General features: G+C 51.6%; 1 protein-coding gene across 1 annotated transcript in view; it reads right to left on the reverse strand.

Moving 5' to 3' along the window:
• Nucleotides 1-31: 31 nt before the first annotated feature.
• NOS1 (nitric oxide synthase 1) overlaps nucleotides 32-25,166 on the reverse strand; it is a 66,005-nt gene continuing 40,870 nt past the window's right edge. The window contains exons 14-29 of the mRNA XM_013295770.3: nucleotides 22,603-22,747; nucleotides 22,067-22,171; nucleotides 21,575-21,633; nucleotides 17,866-17,982; nucleotides 17,455-17,629; nucleotides 16,901-17,039; nucleotides 16,038-16,116; nucleotides 15,313-15,506; nucleotides 14,508-14,677; nucleotides 14,046-14,256; nucleotides 13,220-13,307; nucleotides 12,802-12,923; nucleotides 12,104-12,252; nucleotides 11,270-11,464; nucleotides 10,228-10,346; nucleotides 32-9,204 (exon numbers count right to left, since the gene is read on the reverse strand). Of these exons, the coding sequence (XP_013151224.3) occupies nucleotides 9,189-9,204; nucleotides 10,228-10,346; nucleotides 11,270-11,464; nucleotides 12,104-12,252; nucleotides 12,802-12,923; nucleotides 13,220-13,307; nucleotides 14,046-14,256; nucleotides 14,508-14,677; nucleotides 15,313-15,506; nucleotides 16,038-16,116; nucleotides 16,901-17,039; nucleotides 17,455-17,629; nucleotides 17,866-17,982; nucleotides 21,575-21,633; nucleotides 22,067-22,171; nucleotides 22,603-22,747 (2,083 nt within the window). The 3' untranslated portion in view covers nucleotides 32-9,188. The remainder of the gene's footprint in view (nucleotides 9,205-10,227; nucleotides 10,347-11,269; nucleotides 11,465-12,103; nucleotides 12,253-12,801; nucleotides 12,924-13,219; nucleotides 13,308-14,045; nucleotides 14,257-14,507; nucleotides 14,678-15,312; nucleotides 15,507-16,037; nucleotides 16,117-16,900; nucleotides 17,040-17,454; nucleotides 17,630-17,865; nucleotides 17,983-21,574; nucleotides 21,634-22,066; nucleotides 22,172-22,602; nucleotides 22,748-25,166) is intronic.

A 25,166-nucleotide genomic window follows, 5' to 3' on the forward strand; every position in this document is an offset into this window, starting at 1 on the left:
TCTCCCGCTTCCGGCGGGAGCGAAGGCGGAGGAACGGTCCGGGGAGCGTCTGCCAAGTACCGCCGCCCGGCCAAGCGCAGAGCGGAGTGACGCCTTCCTCGCGTAGGCGCTAGGGAGCGTCTGCCAAGTGCCGCGGAGCTGGGCGGAGCGCGCCGCCTCTCAGGGTCAAGGGCAACGGTGAGGCCTAGAAAGCGTCGACAAAGTTCCTGTCCGCGAGGGTAGGTGTCAGCCACCGGGGACGGTGAGGACGCAGGCCTGGCCACCCCCAGGCCCTCCAAATGCCGTCTGCTCCGCTGGCCATCCCGGCAGCCAGCATGAGAGCCAGGCCAGCCCTGCGGCCCGTGGAGGCTGCAGGGAGCTGGGAGGAGGCAAGTGGTTTGGGCACATCTGCCCTGGGCTTACAGGGCCCCGGGGTGGGCAGAGGTAAGGCGTTCTCTGAGGCAGTGCTGCCACCGCAGTGTCTGCGCTAACACCTGAGGTCACGCTGCCGCCATGTCTGGGCTGGTACCTGAGGTAAAGCCACCTCAGTGTCTGTACCAACACCTGAGGTAATGCTGCCACTACATCTGCGGTAGCACCACTGTGAGGACGGAGGTAACTCTGGCATGGTATGTGAGGTGACACCAAGGTGTCTGCAGTAATAACATGGCGCCATCTGAGGCAACACCTCTGCCATGTCTGAGGTAACAGTGCTGCCGTGCCTCATAACACCACCACAGTGTCTGTGGCCACACCACTGCCGTGGCGGAGGTCACACTGCTGCTTTGTCTGGTATAACTGCAGCAAGGGCTGAAGCAAAATAACCACCATGTATCAGGTGACACCGCAGCCATGTCCCCCTCATGCCAGCCTGGCACTGCAGGGCTTGCCGGCGGAGCAGCCCTTCGCTCCTGCACACACATGCCTTTTGTCCTCTCACCTGCTCCTTGCAGACAACTTAGGATCTTTCTGCCCTGATCACATCCATGTCCTGCTGATCTTCAGGCAGCACTAAGTGATCTGTTTAAATAAAGGCATATTAGTACCCCCTTGCAACAGCACGCTACCTTCCCATGTAAAAAGCCATGTGCATGCTTCTGGCTCATTTGCCTGGCCATATGCTCTTTTTGCTCAGGTCTCTCAGGTCCCACTAGGAGTACTGCTGCTATGTTCCTGAGGCTCCAGCATCAAAAGCTGCCCTGGATTGTGTGCAGACAGCCTTACTGGCTTGACTGTGGCATATTCCCAGTGGATGTGGTATAAATGATGTGAAACATGTAGTGCTGTGACTCAAGCAACCTTACGAGAAAGTGTTTCTGTCTTGCAGATAAATAGATACTGCAGATTGACGCCACCACCCTATTTATAGTGCTCTGGCATTACAGAGCAAGCCCAAGATACCAGGAGAGGCCTTTCAGCATTAAAACCCCAGAGATAAGAGAGGAACAAGGTCTGCTAGATTTTAGTTCACTCTTTTATTTTGACTGTAATGCAAACAGGCATAAGTATTCCATAAAATCAGAAGATTGGAACTATACAGAAAGAGGTGCATGCTTTAGAACAATGTGGATATCTTGCAAACAGAGCCAGAGTCAGTCCGAGAGAGGGGGCTGGAGTACATTGTACGAATGGCGGAGATTTTAGCAGCATTGAGAGCTCAGAGGTAGGGGAAAACCATGTTTCTGACCGCTTAAAGCACTGGTATGATCAAATACAACACCGGCTCATCCCTGCTCCCACTGTCCCCACCCCTTTACTCCTCAGAAGAAACCTACCTTAGGATCACAGAAAAAGCTACAAAATAAGCTACGCCCCCCTCCACACATACCTGTCTTATGAGATGCAAAGTGAGAGTAAAGACAATGTGCCAGTCTTAAATCATGGCATCATTTTATAAACTAAATGAAGGCACAGTGACTGACATGAGGAGGTGCTGAGGAGAGGGAGGAAGGAGCAGGAGGACCAGAGAGCAGCAAGAGGTTGGAGTCCCGTCTAGCACAGCAGAATTTACCCACATCTGGAGAGTTTAGAAAACCTCTGCAACGGAAGGTTTGGGAGTTGCCTGCCCCAAAGCTGCTACCCTTCACAGCCCAGTCCCCTTTCTCATCTCAGCACCACTGCTCTTCAGGAAAAAGGCCACCAGAAAAAAAGATCCAAACCAACCTTTGAGGCTTATACTTTTCAAAGGTGCCTAAGGGAATTGCAGGAATAAAACCCCGTTCCTATTACAAAAATTAATTGGCATTGAATATCAAATTCCCTGGGCAGCTGGCAGAACTCATGTTTCTTACTACATGCAATCTAAAAAGCAATGAGTCCTGGCTGAAAGTCATCTTACTCTGTTGATCTACTGCCTGGGGAATTGTGTACACTCTGGAAGAGCTGGGAATGTTGCTGCATCTCAGGGAATCTATTTGCAAGCTCTTTTCAGCATACAGATCCCAGGGTTTTTTGAAGGCATCTTAAGGCAGCAGAGCACATTTAACCTTGGGAATTGTGGACATGTGCCTATTTTGTAGAATTCTAGCAAAGGAGACATTTTGCCTTGAATTTCACTGGCTTCAAAGCCATCATTTCAGTGTTGGGCGTGGGGAGATTCTGAAACATCATCTTCTGTTTCTGGACATCCTGTTGAGTACTGTAAAGTGTATTTTGTTGAGACACAATTCCACGCCACAATTACACAGAGAGAAAAATAAAAAAGCAGGCTCAGAAGCAAGTAGCGTTGATGTCTCTTTAGGAGTTGAACACATATTAAGGAAGTTTTTTTCCCCTTGGAAAATTTTAAAATCTCCACCACCTAATATTGTGGGAACAAAATATTTGATTTAATCCAAAATCATTTGATATACTTTTTGTTTGCTTTTGCTGCCCAAAACCAACACATGAAACGAAAGCAACAAAAAGAAGCCCCAATCATTTGCTCTTTTAGATCAACTTTTTCAGTATTCAGTCTCTAAATTTTTAAAGTATTAGGAATGCACCTGGAAGAAAAAGACTTTCCCCAGTGTTTTTCACTAGCAGATTTCGGAACCAGCCCTACAGACAGCTGTGTGCAGACCCTGCAGGCGGCACAGAAGCCTACCCTACCTACAGCCCAGCTTGCACTCCTGCTTTTCCATAGCCCCAGAACAGCTTTTGCAAGCTTTGGTCCACAGATACAAAGCAGTCCCTGCTGCACTGCCCACTTCCACACCGTGGTAGTGAAGATTTACCTGCAAAGCCTTGGCCTGTACGCTCCTGCTAAGTGAGGGATTCTCAGGGCAAGGCTCACAGGTTTGATTTTCTTGCTTTTGAAGTGCTTCCTCCTCCCTCCCTGAAATCTGGCCAGGTAGGTACATGAATGAGTAAAGCAGGAAAGCAGCAGCCCTCACAGTGAGGGGCTCTCACTGCTAAACAAGCTGCAACTGCTCAGCTATGAACTCACAATCTGGTTTTTTTCCTGTGATTTTGATGGCAAAAATGTTTATCACAGTCAAACATCTGTAGGGGTGGAGGCCAAGAGTTTCTAGCCTACTTCATTCCTGGCACAGCAGGAAAAAGTGTCTCTGCATTACAATGCTTAAATATTTCATGAGTTGCCCTTGTACCCATGCTAATATCAAGCTAATTTCGACCTCTGGTAAGATCTGCTTTTATTCTAGAACCAAGTGCTTTAAGGCAGCAATCCCATTAGCTTTCTCCCACTCCCCTGATTTCCTATTAAACACATGGCCATATGGAAGAAGCTAGAGCTCAGATCTCCCTGTTGAGGGTAGATTTCAAATAGATTACTAGAGTCATGCATTGCAGGCAAGTGCGAGTGCAGACTGACACACGCAAAAATACTGCCACCATGGAACTGCTGCTGCTGCCGCTGTGAAAGCCTGGTCCTTCAAGCTGCTAAAATTCCCAGTGCCACTGAAGCCGGTGGATGTGGAAAGCATTTTCTACCTGGGAGGACTCAGATTCTAGACTAATTTTGTCCAAGTTTGGGAATACAATTTTCAAGACCTTTCAGCACTGGCCAAGTTTTGCTTTTCCTGTTGTAGCAGAAGAAATTGTTATAACAAAGGCAGAGTTACAGCAAAGTTGAATGGTCTTGAAAATTAATCTCCATCTGTTCTGTAAAGGGACTGCCCTCCCCTCTGGAACTATCAACACAATTGCAAACTTATCAGAGCAATTCTGAAGCTGAGAAGTGGTCCCCAGTGAAAGCAGGAACAAAATTTACTTTTGAGCATGAAATTCTCCTTCTAAAAAACGCTGGGAACTCTCTGCAGCTTCCCCACAGGTATAAATCAGAGGACTCTAATGGCTTCAGTGGGCGCAAGTCTGGAGGCAGCAGCTTTGACTTGAGCTTTGAGCAAGTCCATGAGGCTTCAAGCACAAACACACCCTTTCCCCAGCCACCAGCTTAATAAAACTGTGGTCTCCAGTACGTGGTACCTGTTCACAGACCCACAGTGCTTGCAGAAGGTGGTGCCCAGCTTGCACCCACCCTCTGACCTTGCACTGCCTCCTTATCCCTATGAAACCCCATCAGTGGGAGACTAATTGCAGAGCACGGCTCTCAAAGTTTGCTCTCCGTTATCCCAGGGTGAATTTTCCCACCCAGAATTCCACTTGTGAAACGAGGTCATCTGTTCCACTGAGCCCCCAGTCTCTGTGTGCTAGGAGCATCTCTGGAGAGAGCAGGAATGGGAGAGCAACCGCGGTGTAATAGTCTCTTCCCAGCACAAGGCACTGCAAGTCTGTCGCCGTTCCCAGGCATACCCTTGCCGAGCAGCTAGCTGCACCTTTTGGCTGGGCAGGCAGGGAGAAAGGAGGGATCTCCAGAGGGAAGTAGTAGAAGGAGTCTGAGTTACAGCCTGGGACAGGTTGAGAGGCGTTGGATACTAACAGTAAAGGAACTAACAGAGCAATCGCAGTTAGACTGAACACGGGTTTATGCAGCTCCTGTTTCTTCCCATCTCCTCTTCTGCATAGGTGCAATCACATTTGCTCAGGACACAACAGCAAGTTTACTGGTCATGCACAGACACATTTGCTCACACTGCTCTGGGTGTGAACAGTCCCCTGCTGGACGCGCAGGCACAGGACAGCGGACAGGGAATGTGGACAGCCCAAACTCAAACCCCATTTCTCTGGCCAGTATGGATGGATGTGACTGGCTTGGTTCCTCTAGTGCAACAAACTTAGGGCTACCCAGCAATGACTGCAGAGGTGTCATCTTTGAGAGTCTGTTCCTGATGGCAGAAGTCTCAATAGTTTCCCGCTGTATCTCATAAACAGAAGAATAAAAAACTCCCAGGCAGTCCTTCTGGGGAGATGAAACCTTTGGAATCATCAACAACACAGGCAGTAAACACCCTTGCACTGAATAAACAATTTTTCCTTGCTAGTGGACACAGCAGGTTGGGAAAACAGAGAAATGTTTCCCATGAGTTTTCAAGTTCATATAATAACTTACGGTGGACATTTGAAAGACCTATGAATTAAAATCTTTGCAAAAAACCCTCACTTCATGGATTCTTGAAAATCAAAACTCCTGTTTAGAAAAGAGCCTCTTTATGTTTAATACCTGGGGAGTGAAAAGGAGCAGAGCTGCTCAAAACGGGAAGTGGTGGACATCTGCCAGGAGAGGGACTTGGACACTACATCAGGCTGGGTGTCCATCAGGTCCAGTACCCCTCACTGCAGGAGCCTCGTGGGGCTGTGCAGGAGCTTGGATGGGCAGCAGGCACCCAGAGGTGACAGACTGGTGAACTGAGTGCACAGGAGGCACGACCCCTCCATGCATGACACCCCCGAGCAGCTCATGGCACTGGTCTGCAGCAGACCTCACCTTGCTCTTTGCCGTTTATGCACACCGGCGATATTGTGGCTACACCCATGCGTCAGAAATGTCACGCTGAGATGAGCAGAGTCTAGACAACTAGTGGAAGAGCCACATTTGTGAAATGATAAAGCAGATCCACAAGTTTATTTCCCCCTTCACTGTGGGAGAAAATTAAGCTTGAGGGGAGTGTGAAGCCCCTGCAGGTAAGGGAGATGAAGGAGAAGTTAAGACGTCTGAGACTGACTCAACAAAAAACAATGAATCAAAATTCCCAGTGGTGCAGCTTGAGAGGAGCGAACAGTCCTACTCAGGCGGAGGGAGAAGAGAGTCAGCTCAGAGCCCTGGGGGACACACTAACTTCATGGACCTTCATGGCAGGGAGGGTGTTTCTCCTCCAGGGCCAGGCAGGGAAGCTGGCCTTAAAACAGCATTTCCCCTCCAAAGGGCTCTGAAGGACTCACCTACCTGATGCCTGTTGAACTTGAGACTTTGCTGCCTGCCTGGCACAGACCCCTTTGGAGATCCCACTGAAGGCAAGGTGAACACCCTGCTCCCTTTGCTGCTGCAATTCCCCGCTGTTTTCACTGGTGGCCCAGGTGGAAGTCGGAGATGGAGGTGGCAAGTTTTGGGGTGCAGGAAAAGCAAGCCAATTCATCTCAGACATAGATTCCAGCAGTACTATGACTTCCAGATGGGAGATGTTACAGCGATACAGGCAGAAGGCAGGACAGGAGAAAACTAATTGCCAGCAACACAGGATGAGCTGGAAAGAGGACGAAGACAAGGGCATTTCTTTGGGCACTATCTCCTCTTCAGATTTCATTGCTTCTTCTACGAAAAGGAGGACCAGAGCACAAAGTCTAGAGCCAGAAGCAAATTTCCAAAAAGAAGGGGATGAGTTTGATTATTTTTTTCTTTAGCTCCGTTTCTGCAGCCATAGGATTGGGGATAGGGCCACACTTGCTGTATGTTCACAGCTCTAGGGCCAGGAAGTTGTCTCCCACAGACAGGATATCTGCCCAAATTCACACATCCAGCATCAAAGAGACCCAGCTCCCCCACCCCACTGCCTGCCCTGTGATTAGGGCACAACACACAGAGATGGACCATGGGCTGCTCTTTCTCCTGCTTTCACCTCCAGGTCACAAAGCCCCCAGGCAGTGACACAAACCTGGCCTTGCACTTGGCTCCAAACCCTGCTCCCACTGCCCTGCCAGACCAGCGAGCTCAGCTCTGGCCACATCGTGGCAGCATTCATTCGCATTTTACACCACGCTAGATGCTCTGCTGGGACGAGCGAAACAGAGACCTGGATCGCAAATTCTCTCAGTGCCTGAAGGCCTTCGCTCCTGGCTTTCGGGCTGGAGCTTCTTCAAGCATTCAGGGACTCAAAGCTGCAGAAGATGGTCACAGCATATGGAAACGTGGCCAACTAAGCAGCAAAGGGCAGGAGGTCCTGGCTGAGGGTAAGAATAACTGCACAACCTGGGGCCAGGGGAGCCAGCACCGCTTGTACCACAGGCTGGGAGAGCAGTGAACCTCCTGCAGCTCTTCTTGTTCTGACTTTGGCTTAGGGCAGCTAATCTTAGCCCTCTGAAAGCAAGCTCACCATTGCAGCTCCTGGACAAGCCCTCTGCTGTTGCTGGCTTTGGTGCTTTGTTCCATGCACAGTTCAGCAGAGCAGAGGCAGAAGGAAAGGATCAGCATCTACCAGCTTGAAACATCAACGCCATACCCCTGCCTCCAGCAAGAGCTGAAACCATGTCCTGCTGTCCTTGTGCTGGCAGTGAGGGAGGACAAACCTTCTTCAGGGTGAGGAAAGGAGGAGAAAGAGGAAGGACGTACAAGGTCACGTATGCTTTACCTTGCAGACAGCTTTTCTCTGTTAAAGGGACCAATACCTTTCTGTGATTGTGTTAACAGATTGCTTTTGGGGCCAGATTTTTGCAGCAGAGCTGAGGTGTGAGCGTGTCAGAGCCCAAAATCACACAGCATCTTTACAGCTGATCTCACCTCCCTTCTCACATGAGATGTCCCAGCAGAGACAGCTCGGGCCATTGGCAGGTGGTGCAGAGCCTACAGAGGGGACTGGCTTGCCATTGAGATGCCACATGTATTTCTCTTGGCAGGCAGGTCGCTCCGTGCTGGCACTTTCTGCTCCCGAAGGTGTGGAATTGGCTGCAGTCTGCTGTCCCAGAACAGAGACTGCGCTAAGGTGGAGCTGATGCTGTCTGAGCTTTCAAGGATCCTCGGCTGGCACATCCTCCCCAAGGACCAGGAGCCTCTGTAACCCTTCAAGTGCTGCCTTCCAAATAGGCTTTGTTACCAGGAGGTGCATCTTGCAGCTGGGGTTGGAGCTGCTTCTCTCCCGTCCTTGTGGCTTTCCAGTCTCACCTGGGAGAGGGTTCACACTTCACAGCATGCAAAGCTCTGGAATGCAGCCAGTCCTTCAATCTCTTCCACCAGCATCATGGCCACAGGGTCACATATCTCTTGTAAAGCCCTCCAGAGGACAGCCTGGCCAAGCAGCAGTCATTGCTATGCGTTTTTAACCTAGCATACACATCAGCCTGTGTGTTTGGTCCTTGCTACTTTGTGGGAGCACTTTCATGGCAGCAAAAGTGGGGACTGAGCAAAAGGAGAGGCTCGCAGGGAACAGGGAGCAGAGAAGGACGCAAACATAGCACAGGGTATATTTAGGAGAAATCATGACACGTGAATCAGGGACATCCCACCCTTTGGATCAAAACACACATTTGTACCCAGTCTGCTCAGGGATGTACAAAGTTCATAGACATGAGGGCATTGCACATCATCTGCCCCCAGCCTCAGGCATATGCCCAGGTCTGTACAAGTCCAAAGGAAAGCCATGAAAATGCAAGGATTCAGCCAAACCCCCAGCTAGGGAAAGGGGGAGCCTGGGGGCAACAACCCCCAGCTCTGGTCAAGCAACGAGACTGAGCCATTGCCCAGCCCCTGCCACCTCTGCTCTCCCCCAAAACACCAAAAACGCAGATGATCACAAAAGTGGTGATTTCATGCAGCTGCAAAATGCCCTCATGAGAAAGAGAAATGTGAAGTTCTGTTAAGAGCCACTGCAGGTTATAAAGCCATCGTACTTCAGTGGGGAAATCCAGGGAAGGGAAAGGGGTTGAAAAGAAATGGCCACAGGACAAGAGCAAGAGAAAGAGGAAAAAAAGGAAATAAAAATTATCATCATCATCATTAGGACACAACAACAGGACGAGAGACAGAGCGCTTTCCATGGGCAGTTCCCCATGGAAAAGGAGCCACTGTGTCCGTGAAATACAAAACCCAGTGCCCTCCGGTTGGAGGGGGCAACAGGTGCTGGGACTGGTTTGGCATCCCCTTGGGGTGAAGGGTCCAGTTAGGAGCAGAAAACCCTGCAAGGGAAAGGGAGAAACGCCAGCCTTAGAGGGAGCAGTGAGGAGCATCTGAGCACCATGACTTTCCAACTGACCATGTTGTAGACAGGAATTTACAGAGCCCTTTGCAGCTGTGGGAGGTGGGCAGGTAGGTAACCCTTATCCTTACCTAGTGGTGGGAGACTAACGCACTCTGTATAAAGTGCAGACCCCAGAGTATGTGCTGTGTGGAGAAAAATTCATACTAAACCTCAGAGATGTTGGGAAACCCACTCTGGGTCAGCTGGGTGCTACATGGCATAGCTGGGAGTGCAGGGAGGGGATTGCACCCCAGACTACTGAGGGCCAGGACAAGGAGCAAGATCCATGCAGCTGCCTGTTCTTTATCCCAAATAATCCTTCTGCTCAGCCAGGGAAAATCCCACCACGACAGAACTGAGCAAATGGCAAGACATGGTAGAGCAGAAACAAACATAGCAAATGTCAAGGCTTTTTACTTTTTTTTGGTTGTTTTTACAACAGTGGAAAGAAAATTTTCTAGATCTTTCCTAACCAGGCATGCAACAGCCTGGAGACCTCTCCCCCTGTGGGTACCTGCTGCCTGCACCCCTGGAGCCAGCCAGGCCCCCCTGCAGCCAGCACTGGACCCCTTGCCATGGGTCCTGCAAGCCTTCCAGCCCATCATCTGCAAGCTGGCTGGCTGGGGAGCAGAGGCAGGCAGCACTCTTTGGCTTTGCATCACCATTTGAATGGGACTGTCAGGTCTGAGCAGATTGGTACAGTGGGTGCAATAACCTGGGAAGGCTGGGGCGGGGGGTGGGGCGGGGGGTGGGGTGGATTTGTCCTAGCAAGATGACAGCTATTTCAGAGACACTGCTGGGTAGCAGCCTCTGCTTCCAGCGCAAAAATTAAATGCCTTTTCTCAGCTTCTGCCATAAGAAGGACCACCTGCGTGCAAAAGTTAAAGCTGCCTTCCCCATCCCACAGCCCACATGCTTGGGAGACAGTTTCAGGGGGGTTAACATAAACATGTCAACTCACTCATCCGTATCTTTTTTGCTCTCCTCAATGAATGCAATAGACTCAGATCTAAGGCGGTTAGTCACTTCGTATGTACGCAGGGTGACTCCAAAAATATCCTCGTGGTACCGGCTGTCATCCTGAAACAGAGGATGGGAGAGAAGCAGTGGGGAAAAAAAGAGTATTTACAAACAGTTGGGGTTGCTGCGACACCACAAAGCTCTTGTGTTGTAGGTAGGTACCAAATACACAACAAGTGTTCTGGACCCTGGCACAAGAGTTGGTGGGACAGGGCTGAAGTACAGAATAAGCAGGGAGGTGCAATGACCTTCTCAAGGTTAGATCTCCTCAACTGCTGGCAACCCAGGGACTGCCTGGCCATCAGGGCCTGGGGCCAGCCCATGAATAAGAGCTTTTGCTTGCAAACCAGCTAAAAATATGGCTTTGGGCTCCCTCGGCTCCTGGATGGAGTGTGGGAACATGGTTCAGAAGGGGTGGAGCCATAGGAATCAGGCTGAGTTGTCCTCCTGGGGAGAAGCAGAGCCATTGGAGCATCTGTTCTTGGGCCTGGGTCCCAAACTGAGTTCATTTATGCTTCAGCTGCAATGCCTGCATCAACATGTTTGCCCAAGAGTATCACCCAGCCAGCCACGCAGACAGAAGAAGTTTGGGGAGGGGACCCACAAACTGCCCTGTTGGATTGCTGCAGTGATGGAGGGACAGCAGGCACTCAATAAGGTGAACAAGCCTGCTTGGGCTACTAAGGATGCCAAAAAGAGCTTGTGCTTAGCACAGCAGCAGGCTCATCACAGGAGTCCAGCACAAGCTGAGGGGGCTGCAGCTTGCAGCAGAGCTCCTGCAAAGCAAGGTGACTTCCGCTGCTCACCCAAAGCTTTGGAAGATCACACTCCCAACTTGCCCTGGTGCAGGCAGCATGGGTGGGAGCTGCAATCCACCCCCAGTGTCTGTCACCTCGGTGCTGCCCGTTCTGCAGCAGGAGGCACCAGGTGCAGTGCCCGTGGCGGGAGGTTGCACGGTGTCTCGTGGTGCAGACACTACTCACCCGCAGCTTGCTGATGAAAGCACCTGCCTCCTCCACCGACAGCTGGCCCTGCTGCCTCATGATGCGCTGAATGGTCTTGAGGACATCCCCGGCCATGGTGACATCCCCGCAGACGTAGATGTGGCCTCCTTGCTCCTTCAGTGCTTTGAACACGGTTTGGGCCAGCTGCTCCTGTAACACGTCCTGCACGTATTTCTGAGGCAGGAGGAGGTGGGAGTTGAGATTAACTACAGCTTCTCAGCCCTGTCCACCCGCATGCTCCAGCCAGCTTTGTGTGCACCAGCTTTGTGTGCTGCCTTTGAGGCAGCAGTGCAATGTGATCACCTCCGCAGGGGAGCATGCCTACACCTCACAGCACCCACCACAATAGAAAAGAGATGGGGAAAGCAGCAAAACATTGCCTTGCTCCTGCATTTTCACACCTTCACCATATACCTCATTGCCAGGCCTGCTCAGGTGGCGGTGTGGATTTGGACCAGATACTTGCACTGGCGCTGGGGCACCCCACTGGGTGGCAAACCTCCTTGCCCACCCGCTTGGGAAAACATGCCTTTTCCCCTCCTTATCTGCTCTCGCCTGGTGAGGGCAGCTGCAGCCCTCCAGGGAAAAGCACGAGCAATATGAGCACACCTTTGGACTGGCACAGGGATGGGGATGCGCTCTAGGAGTGGGGCTGCACTGAGAAGGGCACAATCCTGCACACTTCTACAACTAGAGTGCCCCAAGGCATGAGCTGCCATGGCTGTGCCAAGGAACCAGCATCTCCACGCCATGCCGGTTGGCTACAGCTTCCCAGGTCTGCCCACCAGGACCAGAGCAGTGCCTGCCATGCACCTTTGGTTTGTCCGGTTCCCGAGAGTAGGCTGTGTACAGCTCTCTGAAGACACCTTGGGTTTTGGCAAAGAGTGTCTCCTCTTTGTAAATGTGGTCGATCCTGGACTGCCGGCAGCCAAATACCAGGACCATAGGACAAGGCCTCAGACCTGGGGGAGAGATGGAGGAAGCAGTTAGTCTGGGGACCACCAATACCCCCTTTCTGCAAGCCACTTCCCTCCAGATCTGCCAGCAGTCCCAGCACCCTGCGCAAGACTGCCAGGAGCCTTCCCTGGCCAAACTGGGAAGGAGGAAAAACCAGCAAGGAGGAGGTAATGCACTGCCTGAGCCAGCACATGGCCTGGGGTCACATGGCAGGGGTGCTTGTGTCAGATTTTGGGGAGAAATTAAATTTTATTTTCTTAAATGGTCTAAGTGATCAGTGAAAAAAATATGTTTTACGTAAGTTTACATTAAATGATGTTTAAAAATAATGCCAGCACTGCAGTACTGCAGAGTTTTACAGGAGGATTGTCATGGAGTTTGTTTCAGGAGTTTGACCTCCAAGCCTGCGCTGGGAACAGCCACTGCTGCAAGAAGCCCTTTGCCTCTGCTGGGGCAGCCCAGGCAGGGGACTGGACCCGCATCCCCACACCACCCACCCAGAGCTCCTGAGCACCGCTCAAGCTGAGAAACAGGAGGAACAAGTGTCAACCCACCTTTGTGCTGGATTTCAAAAAGCCGCTGCTGCCAGAAGCTCCGGAAAGGGGCGATGCCTGTGCCAGGGCCAATGAGGATGCAGGGCACCTGGGGGTCCTGGGGCAGGTGGAACCCGGGTGCACTGCACACATTGAAGACACCAGTTAAATCCAAGCAAGGTGCTCCCTCCCTCACCTTTGTCCACAGCAAGCTGGGACACCACCCAGAGAAGGAGGGGTAGAAAATGAGGTGAAATCCCAGAAAGCAACATTTTAGTGCAGAAGAACTGCACCTGAGAGGGACCCATTTGCTCACAAGTCCAACCCTGTTTTCCCTGCACCCTTAGAGCTTTGCAAAGAAGAATCGAGGACAAAGAACTCATCCTGCAAGGGAGCTCACCCCATCTGTTTCACCCCTTGCTTTGTGTGGACCGCTTACCCTCTTACAAAACAGGGCACTACTTCATCAGTCTGTATCCGGTTGAGCCAAGAGGAGCAGACTCCGTGGTGGATTGGTCCTTCTCCATCTAGGAGGGGAGGGAAGGAGGTCTGTACTTGACACACCAGCCAACTGCTCCAGTTGCTTTCTTTTCTGAAACCCTCCCTGCTACATCCCACTGAAACATTTAGTATCTTTGCATTCATGAACTTGGTAGAAGTTTGGCACTTGGATCCATCTGTGGAGCTACCCAAGTTCACCCAGGACCCAGACCTGGGATAGCTGGACCTCCACAATACTTAGGAAGCACCCAACTTTTTTTGGTCCTTTTTGGCAGAAGCAGCAACATGCTGTGGTGCTTCCAGGCACAAGCCCTCCATGGCAGCCCCAGATGAATGGCCACGGTCTTCCCCTGCATCCTACCTGCTGCAGGGGTGCTGGAGCTGTGTCCATCTAAACCATGACCAGGGCTGCTTGGACACATCAGGGCTTGCACAGGTACAGAAATCTGGCTAGCAGCAACATGGACTTTGGTGTGGGCAAACATGATCCTACATGGAGCTTGGAGCCACAGTGGCTAGTCTGTTGCTGGTACCTGACCCAGATCTGGCACCTCTGCAATACACTGCCCTTTGATAAATGACCATTCTCCACAACATGGGACAGCAATGTCATGGGTTGAAGGAATCTTGTCAGTGCAGAGGTAGAAAGGCTTTAAAATACCATCTCTCTGCCAAAGACCTTGTGGTGTTACCCATTTACTAATGCTTTTTCCCTGCTCCCCATGCCAAGCCTGTCTCCACTGGCCCCTGCATGAGCATGGTACCTCTCGTGCGGTAGGAGACCACTGCCACGGTGAGGTGGACCTCGCCTGGGTACATCTCTGGGGAGGAACTGATGGAGTAGTAGCGTGGTTGGAGGAGGGGGAGTTGTGTGAGCAGCAGCGTGGAGGGCATCTGCACTGAGGGGAACTCCTCCAGCACCTCCACAATGGTTGGGTTCTTGGACCACTTCCATTCCTCGTACTCCTGCAAGCCCTACAGCCAGAGAAAGAGGGAAGGAGTGAGGAGAGAGCTGCAGCATTGCCCTCTTCCAAGCCAGGTACTTCAACTGATATCCCACCAGGCCTATGGCAAAGCTGGGGTAGGTGACAGTGGAGGCAGGCAGGAGGAGCTCTGCTGTCACAGGTAGAGACTCAGCCTAACCACAGTGTGGGATGAAAATACCCTGGGGTTGTGGTTGTCCCCAGGGCCTTGAAGAACTTGGGGCTTGAGGTCTGAGGCTTTACCTTGCTAAGGATCTGCAGATGTTTCTTCTCCTTGTCACTGGTGGCCAACAAAGCAAACTGCTGCAGCAACAGGGGTGTGGGAGGGGTGGTGATGTCCAAATAGTACTTAAAAGCCTGGAAGATGGTGCATGGTGGGACACGGTTCTCATCTGTCCAGTTACTGATGACACCTGCCAGGAGGGAATTCAGCACAAACATGGGATCAGCTGAGCATAAGAGCCAAGGTGGACAAATCCTGGCTTTCATTCCCCTTATTAGCTCTGAGACAGTGAAGGATGAAGAGCTGGAAAGAGGAGCCAAAGAGATATTCTCATGCTACAAGTGGGATGCTGTACAATGAGCACAAATATGAGCCTGATACTGCACCACCTCCAGCCTCTGTTACTCTGAGTTAATACTGTTTTCCATCTCCTATTACACTGTGCATGGCACTAGGGTATCAAACTTATCCCTGAAATATAGTGTTAGGATGGTCCACCAAGATCTCTTAACTTCTTTCGAGTCCTAGACATGGCTCTTTCCATAAGAATACAAACACTGTTTATTTTTCTGAAGAATAAGGAAGTATCTTCCCCATGGCCCTGGTCACCCTTCAAACCCTTACTCTACATCCCAAGTTCAGATGAGCAATGGCTCTGGGCAGAGGAAGGGTGAAGGAGGTGCTCCCAATCCAGGCAAACAGAGCAGTGAGATGGGAAGTGATTTGTCCCGGGCCCATCTACCTCCCTGAGAAGCTACAAGAACTGCTACAGGGGATGGGCGAGGAGGAGGGAGGCCATCTCTATGCTGAGATGGCTGTGGCTACCTAGAGCTGTGTTCCTCTCCTCCAGGAGCTCCACCTTCACCAGCTGGTTGGCCGGAGGGGCATCTTCAAGCCTGTCGATCAGGGCATTGACCAAGTCTTCGTGGTTCCCTGGAAACACGCCCAAGTGGTCCCCGGGAAGGTACTGCAGTTCCTGGTGCCCATTGGTGTGGAGGCGCAGGAAAATCGTTAAGCGGCTACAGGGAAAGGAGAAAAAGCAGGGTGTGTTTTGGGGGAATTCTTCAGGGAGTCGCTGAGCTCTGGCTCAGGAGCCGCTGGGTGTGCTGGGTGGCAGGTCCAAGCCCTGGTGCTCCACTGAGTGTGTCACCAAAGTTGCAGCAGGGAGCTAGAAAGGACACTGCAGCACCCACCCCCCCTCTGCTGACTCACCCTCAGGTTTTTTTTTAAAGGGAAAAAACAGTTTAACCTCTTGCTTCAGCAATTTTATCCTTTCTTTACATGCACTCTGCCACTCCACAAGTGCAGCCACCCATCTTCTCATCCCTACAGGCAGCAGGCTAATTTATGTAGCAGAAGAGATTTCACCATGTAAAAAGGCAGGGAACACCCTTCACTGGGTTCATGTGGCTTCCAGCCTTGGTCCTAATTTCCACAAAGATGGTATCCATGGGACATTCAGGGGTCAAGGGTCATGTGCAGCACTGCGTGCATGGATGCTTGGGTGCACCATGAGTGCACGCAGCTCCCAGGACAGCTGTATCTCCTACCTGGACTTCGGGCTCTGCAGGTTCTGGCGTGTGATAAGCCGTGCTGCATAGACACGTTTTTTGTGGATGCTGTACAGTCCTGTGGAGCAGAAGAGTCAGTGAAGCAATGCAGCAGACCATGGCCAAGGCAGGCAGCTTCTGGCTTTTGCAGGGCTGTCAGCTGCTGCTACAGGTTCAGCCCTTCAGACTGGAGTTGGCTGACACCAGCTGCAGCGAGCAGACCGTGGGCTTGACCACCCTCCTGCCCCCATCCGCAAATCTCCAGTGAGCCTGGGGGATCAGAAACCCAGGGGGGGAAACCAAACATGTGTCCCTTTTGTTAGTGACTAAGGATGACTCTGAAACCACCCTCATGAGGTGTGGGGACGTGCCCTCACATGCAGGCATGCACCTCTTGCTGCCAGTACCACCTGGCTGGTAGCAAAGCAGCTGAATTTGGGAAGAGCTAAGCCAGTGCGGCAGATCATCAGCTGCAGGAGCCGTGCTGAGGGGCCAGGTGTCGGTGGGCTGGACCTGCCATTGCACCGCAACGCTCAGTGGAGCAGCATTTGGACAAAGCAAGCTTGGAAAGCTCCCAGGTTTCCAGCTCTTTGCTTCAAAAAATGGGGTCAGGAGGAGGGAGATCAGATCATATCCCAACATCTCTGTTACAGATACAGACAGGGACCAGCCAGAGGGATCTCAGACCATGACAAACTGTTCCTTGTGCATGTGATGGAGGGGAAAGGCAAGACTGAAATGCTGGGAATATAACACAGAAGGAGTAAGGAGGTTTGGCCCCTTCACCCCAGCTTGAGCCCACTATGTCTTCTCCTCTACCTGCCCCATGCCCAGAGCTCTCTGGGGTGACCCCCTCTTCATACCTTGTGTGAGCTCCGGGGCCTCAGCCACATAGGTCAGGCGAAACTTGCTCCTCTTCCAGCTCCGGTCGTTGCTGATGAGGGAGTTATTTGCTTTCTCGATGTTGACGTCGTCCCCCACACAGAACACGTCGCACGCTGCCTGCAGCACGCACCAGGCTCTCAGGCATCTCCCTGCTGCCCCTGGGCTTTCTGACCAAGCCCCATGACCTGCCTTGTCCCACCCCACCTCAGCCAACACATGGAGAAGGAGCCTCCAAAGGTGTAGGGCTATACCAGTGGCCATGGGCATGTCTCATGGTGCCCTCCTTCCCCAGGCATCTGGGATAATGCAGGAAGTCAGCACATTGCTCACCCTTTGGCAGTCAGCACAAACCAGAACATCAGCTCTACCAAAATATGGAGAACCTCTTTGTTGTGGGCAAGGGTGATGGCTGGGTATCCTGGTGTAGAGAAGGAGAGGCTGGGTTTCGATCCTACTCTAACTACCAGCTTTTCTCTGTCCCTGTGTCCTGCTCCCCCCTGCTCCTCCCTGGAGCACAAGGGAAGTGGGTTACCTTGAAGACCTTCTTGGCCCAGGTCCTGAAGGACTCCTCTTGGCCACAGAGCTCATCTCCTTCTCCCATGCGGAGGATCCGCTCTCCACCCAGCTCCTCCAGGAGGGTGTCCACTGCCCGGGCAAAGGCGCAGAAATGGGGATAAGCACGTGATCCCAGCCCAAATACAGAGAACCTGCGAAGAGGTGGCACAGCTGTGGCTGCTGAGCTGGGGAGGACATTGATGTCTCCCCCTCCTCCACCACCACCACCACCATCAGCAGGAGGGACTGTGGAGAGATCTGCACATTACAGAAATACATCATGTTTTATATAAGAGCTGCAGTAGGAGAAAGGGGCTCTGTGCAGCACCACATCCTGTTCTGTCCCTTCTGCAACAAGAGGTTGCTACCTCTACCCCATCCTACCTACCTGACATTAGCCAGGGGCCCTGTGCTTTCAAAGTTGTCCCTGGAGTCAGGGCCATCGCTTGAGGATTTCCGTGCATCCGAGTAAGAGGAGACACTGTTGAAACGGACCTTGTAGCTCCTGTGAACAGCGACAGCATCAAGTATTACAGTGGTGACAAATGTGTCTGTGGTTCTCACCAGGCTGCGTGCTCAAAGGTGACCAGATTGTGGAGGAGACCTAAATAGAGCTCAGGGCTCAATATTCCATGAGCAGGCACCGTGATCAGTGGCTAGAGCAGAGAAATGTGCTCCCTCCCAGGGTTAAGCCATAGTAACCTATATGCTGCATGCCCCTGGCTGGACCTGGTCTTCTCCATGAAATCCTCCAGTCACCTCCCAGTGGGCTGACCCAGGTGCTGGCCACCACATTGCTCCCAGCTGACAGGACATTTGGCTTTACCTGTCCTTCCCTGCCTGCACACAAGGTCGGGTATATGTCTGAACAGATATTCTGAAGGGTTTTTCATTCATAGCAAGTAAAAAAACAAACGAGTGAGAGAAAAGGGGATGAGGAGGGGGAAGGGGAGCAGAGAAAAAAATCTGACAGCAGCAGAAGTATTTCTGAATTGAACCATCTTCAAAAATTGCTCTACACAAGAGTTTCTAAATATACTGCCAGAGCAATGAAGCAGTAGTGTGTGGATGAGTCACAGCAGACCTCCTGTACCCGGCACACCATGCAGAGGAGACAACCCCTGAGCAAAATAACCACCAGGGTTGCAAAGCCCTGTGCTCCACCTCTGCTCCAGAGCCTCCTCCTTTCTGCCAGACTTCTCATGCTTTTTCTGCTTCACTACATCTGGATGGACCCACTTCTTTCTCTGCTGTCCCTGGGCCATGTTCTCACCCTGGGTTACGTGGCCAAGGCAGGGCAGCACAGCCCACCGATTTAGCCGGGCATGAAGCCCAAACTCCCCAGTTGGGTGCTGGGCTGAAGGTCGGGGCAACAGCAGCTTTTGCTGAAAGGAATAGGTCCTTCTGGTGGGGTGTGACTGTTAAAGCATGGACTATGTTATCCTTATTAATATATATATTAAAGATCCAGCGGATCCTTAAATGGGAATGGTTTATGAATGCTTCTGAAAACCCTTAGGAAACCCTTGCTGTAAGACATAAGGAATCAAATACACAGCCGCAGCAAAACCCCTGGGCTGTGGTCAGAGAGCTGCAGCTGCAGTGCCCTGGGAGGGTCCTTGAGACACTGTGGCTTAGAGAGGTCACCAGTTCCCACCCTGGGTGGTCTCAGCCACCCTCAGCATCCCTCAGTGGGCATGGAGCCAGGGGTCCACAGGATGCACGGGCAGGAGCTGCTCTCTCCACCTTTTTCCAGATGCCAGGCTGACACAGCCTCTCTTCCCCAGGCAGTTTCCTCCCTGTTGTCCTCTCATTGCAAAAGGTTTTTTTTCAAGCTTAATGTCAGCAAGGTCCTGCACATGGGTTGGGACAATCCCAAGCTCAAATACAGGGTGGGAGGAGAATGGATTCAGAGCAGCCCTGAGGAGGACTTGGGGATGCTGGTGGATGAGAAGCTCACCACGACCCGGCAATGTGCACTCGCAGCCCAGAAAGCCAACCATACCCTGGGCTGCATCACCAGCAGCGTGGCCAGCAGGGCGAGGGAGGGGGCTCTGCCCCTCTGCTCCGCTCTGGTGAGACCCCCCTTGCAGCTCTGCGTCCAGCTCTGGGGCCCAGCGTAAGAAGGACATGGACCTGCTGGAGTGAGTCCAGAGGAGGGACACAAAGATGATCGAGGGCTGGAGCACCTCTCCTGTGAGGGCAGGCTGAGAGCTGGGGTTGTTCAGCCTGGAGAAGGGAAGGCTCCAGGAAGACCTTAGAGCATCTTCCAGTACCTAAAGGGGCCGACAAGAGAGCTGGAGAGGGGCTTTTTACAAGGATGTGTAGGGATAGGACAAGGGGAATGGCTTGAACTGAAAGAGGGCAGATTTAGATTAGATATAAGGAAGAAACTGAGGGCAGTGAGGCCCTGGCCCACGTTGCCCAGGGCGGCTGTGGGTGCCCCATCCCTGGGGGTGCTCAGGGCCAGGCTGGACGGGGCTTGGAGCAACCTGGTCTGGTGGAAGGTGTCCCTGCCCAGGGCAGCAGGGTTGGAACTAGATGATCTTTGAGGTTCCTTCCAACCCAAACCATCCTATGATTCTATAGAGCCATGACATCTTGGCCTATAGTGGTGGGACCACGTGGAGCAATTTATTCCCTCTGCCTACACAATCACCTTTTTCCCTGTGTAAAGTCTGCTACCGCACGACATTTCTGTCTCCTCCAGATAAAATAGCTTTCACCCTTTTGATCTGTCCTTGCAGGTAGCTCTTTCCAGCACTCTGACCTCTTTTGCTGTCAGGTAACTAAGTCACAGGCTGTCCTGGCTCTCAGAAACTCCTGCTAGTCCCTTAAATTACATTTAGAGGTGACTGGGACAGCCAGCATTGAGCTCAGGTGCTTTTGTCCTCCTCAAATCTTCCTGGCTGGCCATGGGTGACACGTCTACACCCAACCCAACATTGCACAAACCTAGCCCCAAAAAGTGAAGATCCTTGGGGTGAAAGCCACTTGCAAAATGCCCCTTCTCAACCCAGAAACCTCCAGGGCAGCCTGCATGTCCCGTTTTGTCAGCTGTCCCTGCTAAGGCACCTAGTAGGGTTTTGGCTCGCAAGCCCTGTGGAATCCACCAGGTGACTTGGCTGCACAGCAAGGAGACCACTTCGGGACTGTGTCATCAGCAGTGGAGAGGTACAAATCATCTCCCTGACGTGTCTGTCACTACTCTCAGTCCCACTGGCACTGCTCTGCATTGCTCAAGCAGAAAGTTAGGGCGGTTAAACTGCACTGTACCACTGGCCAGTGCTAATTCTTCCTTAATTAAGGAGAAGCCTTTTGCCACTTGCAAGCATCACTGTGTTAATTCAGGAGAGACTCCAGAGCAGAGCAGTGTCCCAGTTAAGCGAAATACATTGTACTTAATAGCTAAAATTAGAGGAGGCCCCAAATGATTAACACTTTTCTGGCTGCCCTCACTTCCCAGCCTCTGGGACATGCACTGGGATGCTCAAGGCTCATTTTCTAGCGAGGAGGGATTTTCTAAAAACCCAGACCCTGTCTCCAAGGTACCACTTCTAGACTCACTGTTACAAACATCACAGCCAGAATTTATAACAGCTCTTATTTACTCTAGAAATATTTTCACATGATGCAAGAAGTTAAATTTGGTTCTCAAGCCCTCCCCCACCTACATCCACATAACTGGGAACTCCCTTCCACCTCCAAGTCTTACTATTTTGGTGTCTCCTGGACAGCCTCAGCTCCCAGATTCAACGGTTTGGGGGGAATCCCTGCTTTTAGGTGTTTTTTTTTATAGATGCCTGCCTCTTACAGCTGAAGAGACAAGCTTGAAAATGTCAGCCCAAGGAATTATAAGCTGGAGTCCACAGGCATGCCCGAGTCAGTGCTTTTATCCTCCCTGGGACCTCCACCTGCTCAATCCCCTGGTCCTCCAGGCAGGTCCCATCCCTTGAATCTTTGCAAACTTGAAACCTGCGTGAGGATTTCACATCCCCTTCCGAGAGGAGCAAAGCAGAGAAGAAGGCTGTCCTGGCTGTGGGGCCACCTGCTTTCTGGGGTTTGAGTGGGAAGGGAGGGGGTTGGAGTGCTCTTACTTCCTTTCCTCCAGGTTGGAGTTGGGATTCTTCATCTCCATTAACGCGCAGCCAAATTTCTGCAGCAAGAAATAAAACAAGGCCATCAGTTTTGCCAGTCTCTGCAGGAAACGAAGCTGTGACCAAAGCCCGGGCTGTGGCTCTGCTCTCTGCTGTTCCCATCAGCCTGCGGAGCTGTTATTGTACAGGGCTGGATGAGGTCGTGGCTCCCCAGTCAAGGGGCTGGCACCTCTTGTGTGACACTGACATCAGTTGTACAGGATGAATTTAGCAACAGATTACTAGCAACAAGTAACTACTTGTCTCACAGCAGGGAATAAGTAGATATCCCTGTTTCAGAACAGGCTGGAGGCAGGCAAGAGCAGCACCTGGATCTGTTTGGGGCCATTCCAGCTCAGGCTGAGCAAAAAGAGGCTGCTTCTCCCCATTACCCACTGCCTGTCCCCTGCTCACGCCCCTGCTGTAGTCACCCATCCCTGCATTATGCCCTACCTCTCCATTCTCAGGTGGGTCTCCATTGCCAAAGGTGCTTGTGACCACCAGGACCATGGTTTCATGCTCAAGGTGCACAATGTCATACTCATCCATGGACATCACCTGGGAGCAACAGAGACGTTAGCAAGAGGCTTTTAGTGGGGAGATCTACCATCAGCTGGTCTCCTGGGATGAACTCCTGTCCACCTGGGGATGGGAGCAGCATATCCTTGCTGACTTCATGCCAGTGCACTGGCAGAGATCTCCACACAGGGAAGATGAGAACAAGAGGCTCAAGGGATATGGACAAACCATAGGACTACCACTGGAGAGGCAGTAGATGTATGTATGCTACAATGCCTGCAGGACTATTAGATGGAAATTAGCTGGAAAAATTCCCATGCAGGCTTTAATCCAGACCCACAAGGTCATATCCTGGGAGCTGCTTAAGACCCTTGGCAACTGGGGAGCTCCACATGCGGTGAGCCCTGTATTTTCCAACAGCCAACCAGATGCGCACATAATCTTGCAGGGGCTGGGAGCTAGTACAATACCTTGGCATCAAAAGCGTGCTTGAAGATTTCACACAGAGTTTTTGCATAGACCTGCGACTTCCCTGTTTCAGTGGCATACAGGATGGTCGCTTTGACCCTCTTGGCCATGGCCTGCCCCATCAGCTTGGCTGAGAACTTCACAGCCCTAGGAAGCAAGAATAATTCCCAGTAAGAGAGCCTGCTTCCTTGTCAGTCCCTCTAGCCCAGACTATTCACACCATTTTATTTGTTATTAAATGAACAGCCTGCCTTAAAAAGCTGCAGCATCACTGGTTTCGTTGTTATATACTAAACCAGGAAGCTATGGAAAAGCGTGTTTTTCTTGACTTCTCAGGGAATAAGGCTGCATGGAGGAGCCTGAACACAGAACTGCAATACCTGCATGGATAAACCAAGTGAGGAGGTGGTCTTTCTGCAGGGACAGAGAAACAGAAGAATAATCAGGGGCAGCAGGAGCTGAAAGCAGTGACCACATAACCTCAAAGGAAAAGCTGGAGACCAACCAGAGCCCAAGCTACAGGAGAAACAGTAGCTTCTCCATCTCTTCATGTGTTTAAATCCTACCTGGCTGCCTTTCTGAAGGTGTTCTAGGCAAGCAGAAGTGCCTGGGCTCCACATATCACATACAAAGCCCTGAGACACTGAGAAGGTCAGTTGAAGCTTGCTGTAGTTCCTTTGATTTGCACTCCATCAAAACTATGAACTTTACTCAGAGGAACAGCCCTCCTGAGGCTGAGAGGTTGCACATTTATTTGAGTGTTTGCAGGACTGTGTCCAGCTGGCTGCCTTCAGTGGCTGCAATCATGACTGGATGCATTTGCTCTCGTTTTCCCCACTAGCTCAGCTCTGAGAGCAGGTCAGAGGGGCCCTGAGGGGTCACTGGCATCTCTAATCCTGGCTAAAAACACTGGCTCCTTGTCTTTGCTAGTGCTGATGGCTGGGTTGGCATCAGTGGGAGCACAGTGATGGGGGACAAGGGAGGCTGTCATGAGCCAGCTTTGGGTTGCATGGTAAGGCACCAAGCCCAGTGTGGCAAGTTTGTTATTTTAGGGCCATTCATAATCACATTAACATTATTTTTCCTAAGTGAAGACTATCTTCACCTTTTTGACATGGACCATCAAGCCTTTAAATGGGGTCACCAGAAAGGCAGGTCTGGATTTAGTCTGGTGTGTTGCAATAGGGAAGGGACGGTTTTGGGAGGGGCTGAGAGAGCACAGAGCATCTCTGTGGCCTTTGCAAGAATAAGAGCTGCTTGATTCACTTTGACAGGGTGATCAGACCCTGCCCTGGGTGATCAAGTTCAGCAGGACTCCTTTGTCCCCTTCAGATGAGCTACAGGGAACGGAGATTGCAGCTGGACTGGTTACACTGGCAGGAGAAGAGAAGCCCAGCTTCCCCCTGCCAAGGAGGGAAGACATGTTCTAGGTTGGGAAAATCACCCAGGGAAAGAAAAAAGGGGAGGAAAGAAGAGGTGGAAACCCTACCAGTCTGTTACGTCCTGCCTCCCCGGGGCAGCTTCCCTCCATGTCGAAGTCAGCCTCAGGAGCATTATATTTGCTGCTATACTACCACTCCTTTGTTTAGTTCTTCATATTAAAGTTGCCCCTTTGCTTTCCCATGATGGCAATGTCCCCTGGCCCCAGGGGAGGGAAGGGGCAGGACCGGCAGGGACTGCAGGTTTGAACGCTCTGATCTGGCCAGAACCAGCACAGCCTGTCTGAGCAGACATCAAAATCATGCTGCAGCCAGTGCCAAGTGCAACGCTCGGGACTGCTGGGCTCGGTCCACCACTTGTTCAGCTGATCAGTTCAGATCCAGGCAGAATTAAAGGTAAATTACAAAAGTAATTCCTCTACCCTACATCAGGAACAATGGAGATATTTTTTTTTTAATTACCTGCCATGCTCACATTTTTATAAAATCATTTATCAATCGCACACACATAAATACAAGCATTGTTTCTTCTAATGCAATGGCTCAATTAATCTTTCTGTGCTCTCCACCAGCCTCGGGCTGCAGCCCAGACCCAGGCACCAGTGTCAGCCTAAGGAGTACATTCATCAGCTGCTGATCACGTTCAGGTATGCGCCATAGAAAACAGCTTACAGAAGGTGACAGCTGAAGAGTGGGAGCAAACTGATTGTAGGCACTCAAGGAAACTGAAGGTGGGGAGGTGTTGTGAACAGCACAAGGCCACCTGGCAGCCTGGCCACCAATACTGGGGCAGACCCAGCCCTCCCCAGTCTTGGCCCAGGGCTCTGCTGCCACGGAGCCAGCAGCTCCTACAAGAACCTCTCTGCCAATGGCCCACGGGGGAGGCATTTGGCCCAGGATCAGCAAAAGGGTCCAAATTACACTTCATTCCTACACCCCTGCTGACTAGGAGCTTTGGCAGGGGAGAGGGACTTGCATGGCCCATTACTAGAGGTCAACTGGCCATGAAGTGCAAATCTCAGCTCGGCACTGATCCATCTGCTACCTGTTGGGAGATTCCTCATTCCTATCTCCCCTTTCCTTTCAGAGTGGGTGTTTGGAGATTTAGATATGCAGTGGGACAAGTG

Source organism: Falco peregrinus, chromosome 2 (genome assembly GCF_023634155.1).
Source record: "Falco peregrinus isolate bFalPer1 chromosome 2, bFalPer1.pri, whole genome shotgun sequence".
NCBI lineage: Eukaryota > Metazoa > Chordata > Aves > Falconiformes > Falconidae > Falco > Falco peregrinus.